Genomic DNA, 6,928 nt, shown 5'->3' with positions numbered 1-6,928 from the left:
AGAAGAGAGAGAGACAGGAAGAGGGAGAGAGAGAAAACTGAGAGAGAAAGAGAGAGAGAAAGAGAGAGAGAAAAAGAGAGAGAGAAAGAGAGAGAGATGGTGAGGTCCAAGGCTAGAATGAGTTGTTTACTTCTATTCTTTCTGCAGGTGACGGACAGCAGACTCCCCTCCCCTTCCTGGACAAGAACTCCAATCAGGATGCCTGCCCTGCCTCGAGCCAGGAGGTCGACGCCCTCAACAACCTCAACAGCCCCGCCCCTTGTCAGAACAGATTTGGACGGGACCAGAACCTCAACCTGACCCTGAGCTCCAGAGTCAATCCCATGGAGGGGCTCTCGCTGCCCTCCCCCCCCCAGCCGCAAGCGCCTCGCCCCCCCTCGCTGTCTGTCCTTTCGTCCCTGACCAGACCGGACCCTTCGGAGGTGGACGACCAGGCCCCCGTGACTCCTGACTCCAGCCCTGACCCCAAGCCGAACCATGACCTCGCCATCGACCCTGACCTCCTCAACGGAAACCTGACCTCCGAGTCCTCGACGTCCAGCGCTGAGACTCCGTCTCACCCCGAGGGACCTGACGACTCGGAGAACCAATCGCCTCAGAGGAGCGGCGGAAGCAGCATCATCACGTGAGTACCGAGCACAGAGATCCAGTCACACACACACACACACACACACTGAGAAACATTTGAATTCTGGTTTTGCATTGAGGCGGAACTGTGATTGCTCTGAGAGCATCCTGTCAAACCCTTGTTTCTACTTACACACTAACCCCCGCCCTCCCCCCTCCCTCTCCCTCGGTCTGCACCTGCTCACCTCAGCTCGCACTCCACACACAGTGTGACCTTGTCTCTTCCTCCTCCCTCAATCAACCCTGTCCTGCTGTGTCCCCCTCCTCCTCCCTCCTTCTCTCCCTCCTCTTCCTCCTCTTCCTCTCCCCTGTGTGCCTTCAGGACTGCTGAGCAAGTCCGTTTCCTCTGTGTGCTGTTGTAAGTACAGTAGAGCTATATGTGTGTGTGTGTGTGTGTGTGTGCAAGCGCCTGTGTGTTTCCTCCCTGGCTGGTGTCCCCTCCCCACATCAGTTCCATGTGTCTCAGCAAGGTTTGACAGTCAGTTCCAAAACCTGTTACATCATCCTCAACCTGACCCCAATATCCCTCCTTCTGACCTCATCAGGGAGGAAGGGAAGAGAAAGCTGAAAGGAGAGAGAGAAAATATATTTTCACTTCATGTCGTTTTTTAATTTGCCACACAAACACCCACTTTCACATGAATCCCATTTCTCTGTCTTCCCTGCCCAGTATTCTCAGCGGGCATACAGTCCAGTCTCCTACATAACACAAACATCATAACATTATCCCAGAGAACTCAAGCCCCATCCTTCTCTGGCTCCAATGTCTGTGTTTATCCCGCCCACTTCCAGCATGACAAAGGGACAAGGATAATTAGCCAACAGGTAACACCTGTGCCAGTTAGACCCAAACCTGGCTTTGTACCAGGAGCCCCTCCCACCTTCTCTCCCCTGCAGCTGAGCCCTCAGCATACCCCACCAGCACGCATTCATACCAGCTCATTCTCAATCAGCCTCTTTTTATAGGATTGTGTAACGGCAGCAATGTGTTTCATTGATCTCCTTTCTGCTGTAACTCTGCCATTTGTCCGAGTCTCCGAGCTCACAGCCGCACTCGGCAACACAATGAGGTGCGACCAGTCGCTTTCCCTCCTGTCGCATTTACACACTCTTTCACTCAGTCTGCACTGGGCTGTTCTGCTCCCTATGGAATACTGCCAAGACGCGCGCACACACACACACACACACTCACACACGACTGATCAGCTATGAGCTGGTTGTTGTTGCTGTCGTGGTTGTTGACCTTCCTCTTCCTCGTCAACAGGAACTCCTGTAAAGTGAACAGGAACCCGGCTGTGAAGCAGGACGTCAGTGGAAAGGTAAGAGATCACACTGTTTCTTAGTGCAGCAGAGAATTTTTCTTTGACTCGGAGACCCACTGAAGACTGTTTTCGGTGTGTGTGTGTGTGTGTGTAGGAGGGGGATCTTCGTGAGGGCCACGCCACAGATGAAGAGAAGCTGGCAAGCAGTGTTGGTGTCAGAGCAGACAAAGACCAGAGCAGTAAGACTATTTACTCTCTGTACTTTCTGTGTCTTCTCAGAGTACTTTCTGGGTACTTTCGAAATACTCTCTAGGCACTGTCTGTGTACCTTCTCCATACTGTGTACTTTATACATACTTGATCCATGTATTTACTCTATATGCTTCACATACACTCTGTGGGTACGCCACACTTTCTCCATCCAGTAATTACTCTCTCTGTCTTCTCTATGCAGTATAAGGGCTTATTGAGTTGAATTCACGTGCACTTCAAATGCAGCCTGGTACCCAGGGAGAGTCTGTCCCCAGAGAGGGACAGTGTGTGTGGCTCAGATACAGTAGCTAATTGTTCAACTGTACTTTTCCCTGAGGCTAATCAATCAGCCATCCTCCATCAATGTCAAACTGGGGAAAAAAAGGTCATCTTTGTTTTTTGCACACGCCTGCACGAACACAAACACAGCGATCAATGATCCACTACTCCGCCCAGAGTCGGGGCTTGGTGTGAGTAACTGTGGTGAGGCAGACACAGGGAAGGGGACGGGAGGCAGCTGGGTTGTGTGCTGGCAGGACTCAGATCAGGACCAGGGCTGTGGGGAGCCCCTGCTGTGTTGGGGTGGCTGTCTGAGCAGGGTATATTGATGAGAGCAGACAGACATTACTACTGCAGATCTATGATGCCGTTGGGCAGCAGGAGAAACAGCTGTAGCTCCACTCCTCATTTGACCTCTCCCTCTAGACCTCAGAGCTGGGGTTGGGGAGAGGGTTCACGTTGGGGTTGGGAATAGCATCACGACATGTGTAGATTACAGTATATACACACACTGCCCCCTGGTGGCCATTTGTCTCATCAGACGTAAACTTGGAGAACTAACTGTTCAGTAATAATAATGTTCAGTAATAATAATGTCATGTATTAATTTTGTTATCCAAAGCAATGACCGGGGGTAATTTGAACCTTTGACCTCTTGTAGTCAATTGCTCTATCCCTGAGCTATACCTATGCCTTGAAGCTGCAAGTGGAACACTCATGTCATCTAAGAATTTAGATATATTTACAGTAACAATATAATAAAATAGAATATCTTGTGTTTTACTGTCAATCTCTCTTACAGATCCAGAGAGTTGTGTGTCACCCAAAGCAGAAGAGGCAGAATGTTGTTCCATGGTGAGTATGCAATCTCTCACCTCACCTCTTGGTGGCGTTAAATAACTTCTCCAATGCCCTTTTTGACAGATGTAGTTTGCTTGTCCGTGCCACAGATAAGTGGTCAGTGTGTGTGGTGTAATATGCCAGTGGGGCATTTCTTTAGGTGACAAAGGGATTAGGGTTATAATCCAGGAGATTAGATCATGACTAGCAATGCTTATAATCCCAGGAAGGGCAAGAGGAGATGGCTGGGGGAGGGGGCATAGGAGGGATATTAACAGCATGAGCAAAGAGAGAGAGATTAATAGAGGGGGAGGGGGTTTGAAAGAGGGATGTGAAAGAAAAAAAAACACAATTTGAAGACCCTAAGCATCACTCCCTCGAAGCTCAATGTTGGATTGCGTTCGAGTGATGTACTAATGTGGTGTCTTGTTTCCTCTGCTGTTCTCTCACTCACCCCACCCTGATAAGTATGAGGAACCCTGCAAACTGAAGAATGCCAGTCTGTCAGGAAGTGACACGCCAAAGACAGGAAGTCAGGTCTTAGACTCCATCTGCATCAGCGAGGCTGAGAAAACAGCCGTTCTCACCCTCATCAGAGAGGAGGTACTGAAAAACGCACACACGCACACACACACACACACACACACAAAGAGCTCTGTTCATCACAGATGTCTCTTCTCAGATCATCACCAAGGAGGTCGAGGCCAGTGACTGGAGGAGGAAGCATGAGGAGAGCAGGCAGGAAGTCCATGAGATGAGGTACCTGGGAATGTTCTAGAACAACGTTGTGTTCTCCCAAACACACGTGGTCGGTGTTTCAGACCGCTAGATTTGTATAAACGAATACAATGAACGATGTGTGTGTTGAGCTGGACGGTCTGAGCTAATCTCTGGACGTCCTCCTCTTTCTACAGGAAGATAGTGGCAGAGTATGAGAAGACCATCGCTCAGATGATCGGTGAGTGCTGATGTTTCTCACAGTGGGTAGGTTTCCCCCTTGGCTTTTTCAGACATCCTACAGATGATAACTCTAACTCTCTCTCTCTGTCATTTTGTCTTTCTCTCCATCTCCCTCACTCCCTTTCTCACTCTTCCACATTACCTCTCTCTCTCTTTCCCTCTCTCTCTGTCTCTTTCCCTCTCTCTTCCTCTCTCTTTCTCTCTCTCTCTGTCTTTCTTTGTCTCTCCCTCTCTTTCAGAGGACGAGCAGCGTAACAGCATGAGCCACCAGAAGTCCCTTCAGAGTGTGATCATGGAGAAGGACTCGGCGCTGGGGGACCTGAACTCTGTAGAGCGCTCTCTGTCCGACATGTTCCGTCGCTACGAGAACATGAAGAGCACCCTGGAGGGGTTCAAGAAGGTGTGCGGGGTCAGGGCTCAAAGGGCATCAGTGGTCACAGTGGTACAGAAAAAAGCGTTGCATTTAGTTGTGTTTTTGTTGCGCTGGATGCTGAGTCGTCTTGTGGGCCGTCTCATTACAGAATGAGGAAGTGTTGAAGAAGTGTGCGCAGGAATACTTGGCCAGGGTCAAGCAGGAGGAGCAGAGATACCAGACCCTCAAACTCCATGCCGAGGAGAAACTAGACAAGTAAGACCAGTAGGAACCACACAAAAACTCTCTTCTCTCTGAAACGCTCTAAACCACTCCACGGTGGGACGGTTGATGGAAACTCTCTCACGCTGGCCCTCTCCCTGCGCCTCTTCCTTCCTGTCTGTCAGGGCCAATGAGGAGATAGCCCAGGTGCGTGGGAAGGCGAGCTCAGAGAGCGTGGCTCTGACGGCCAGTCTGAGGAAGGAGCAGATGAAGGTGGACTCCCTGGAGAGAGCCTTGCAGCAGAAGGTCAGACACCAACACCGACATCACAGCCTGACTACACACAGCATGCTACATACACCGCTAACTAACAAAACGTACGACGTATTAGTCTAAATGCTAACTCTAACACTCTATCTTGTATGAAATGTGCTGTATAAATAAAGTCTTATTATATGCTAAGTGTAATGTTACTGCACTCTACACAACATGCTAATCCCGACACTACAGTACATGCTAACTCAAAGTCGGGGAGTCAGGTGGCTGAGCGGTTAGAGAATCGGGCTAGTAACCAGAAGGTCGCTGGTTCGACTCCCGGCCATGCCACATGACGTTGTGTCCTTGGGCAAGGCACTTCACCCTACTTGCCTCGGGGGAATGTCCCTGTACTTACTGTAAGTCGCTCTGGATAAGAGCGTCTGCTAAATGACTAAATGTAAATGTAATGTAAGTCCTCAAGCTGTGTGCCGGAAAGGGATCTCCTAATTGTCCCCCACTGTCATCCTGTCATCGCTCCACAGAATCAGGAGATCGAGGAGCTCACTAAGATCTGTGACGAGCTCATCGCCAAGATGGGAACATCCGACTGAGGGATTCCATGAATTCCCCAATCAACCAATCCGAACCCTTTTAGCCTTGCCAACAGCCTATAGCGTTCCGCTCTGCATGCATCCAGCCAATGAGCAGCTCTGCAACCCTGCTGTGAGCCCACCCTCAGGATGTTGCTGCTTAACTGGTACACCCTATGAACACATCCTATAGAGTGCACCTTATCCACATGCACCAGATATTGCACTAAATATTTAATTTAAAACAAGGTCTATGTTACATGTGGATCCTCCTCCTTCACTTCAGGAACCTATTGCAGCTTCGCACACAAAAAAAAATATGTCTTGGTAAAATACTGTATATCTTCAGTGTAAATAAAGTTGTTATATTCACAACCCCTGCAAATGTCTCCTCCCACAGTATAAACACAATTCTAGTAACCCCCTTGACTGTAGCTGTCATGGCTTTGCATACAAGTGCTTAAATAAATGTAACTGACAATGATTTTATCTGTACAAAAACCTTCTCCACACCTGCCATAATATCACAGTAATTTACTGCACTGGGATGTATGGATGAATTGGGGTCAGATTGGTGGGGTGGGCGTGGCATGGGCAAGGTCAGGGTGCTTTGTCGCTGAGAGAAGGGAGGAGGTTCTCAAGGAAATACTGTGGATAGCTTTTACTAACCTGCGAGGCCTTGTGCTGTTGTTATAAACTGTGTTCCGTCCTTCCCTGATACTGGTTTACTGTGAAACCAGAATTGCTTCTGTACGCGTTTTGGGATTTGCACATGACTTTTAAACTTTGCCGGTTGTAGACATCATTCACCAATGTAGTGAAATATAATCACCAACTGGAGGTTGAGACAAAAACAATTTTTTGCGTGAATGTGTTCGAAGAAATGTTATTTGGAAGAATGTTTTCGCTCTCTGGATCTTTAAACAGGCTGATCCTTTTACCATTTGAAACATACCTTTTAGTTATTGTTTAAGACAAGCTGGTCTGTGATAATCCACTTTGTTACATGCCAACTGTAAAGTTCAGCTAGGTGAACTAATGCCATGCCTGTTCATCCTTCCAGACAATGTCACGTACCATCCTATTAGCTCCAGCAACAATGATCATGTTTATATTAGAAAATGTATAGTTTATCATTCTGTGACCTTTTCTACAAAGATGATTTGTATCTGTACTGCAAATTCAGAACAAGCACATACTACAGATCTTTTGACATTGTGTTTTGTTTATTAACATTTGCCGAGTGTGTACCTTTGCCTGAATAAATATGAATAGTCGTGAGCGAG

At 48.2% G+C, this 6,928-nt stretch overlaps 1 protein-coding gene across 1 annotated transcript in view; it reads left to right on the top strand.

The window, feature by feature from the left end:
* LOC136937818 (transforming acidic coiled-coil-containing protein 1-like) overlaps nucleotides 1-6,928 on the top strand; it is a 16,297-nt gene extending 9,369 nt beyond the window's left edge. The window contains exons 3-13 of the mRNA XM_067230935.1: nucleotides 148-625; nucleotides 1,892-1,946; nucleotides 2,044-2,128; nucleotides 3,223-3,275; nucleotides 3,729-3,863; nucleotides 3,943-4,019; nucleotides 4,175-4,218; nucleotides 4,460-4,620; nucleotides 4,742-4,848; nucleotides 4,980-5,100; nucleotides 5,595-6,928. Of these exons, the coding sequence (XP_067087036.1) occupies nucleotides 148-625; nucleotides 1,892-1,946; nucleotides 2,044-2,128; nucleotides 3,223-3,275; nucleotides 3,729-3,863; nucleotides 3,943-4,019; nucleotides 4,175-4,218; nucleotides 4,460-4,620; nucleotides 4,742-4,848; nucleotides 4,980-5,100; nucleotides 5,595-5,663 (1,385 nt within the window). The 3' untranslated portion in view covers nucleotides 5,664-6,928. The remainder of the gene's footprint in view (nucleotides 1-147; nucleotides 626-1,891; nucleotides 1,947-2,043; nucleotides 2,129-3,222; nucleotides 3,276-3,728; nucleotides 3,864-3,942; nucleotides 4,020-4,174; nucleotides 4,219-4,459; nucleotides 4,621-4,741; nucleotides 4,849-4,979; nucleotides 5,101-5,594) is intronic.

Source organism: Osmerus mordax, chromosome 28, assembly GCF_038355195.1.
Source record: "Osmerus mordax isolate fOsmMor3 chromosome 28, fOsmMor3.pri, whole genome shotgun sequence".
In the NCBI taxonomy this organism is placed as follows: domain Eukaryota; kingdom Metazoa; phylum Chordata; class Actinopteri; order Osmeriformes; family Osmeridae; genus Osmerus; species Osmerus mordax.
This window is presented reverse-complemented; position numbering and strand designations above follow the sequence as displayed.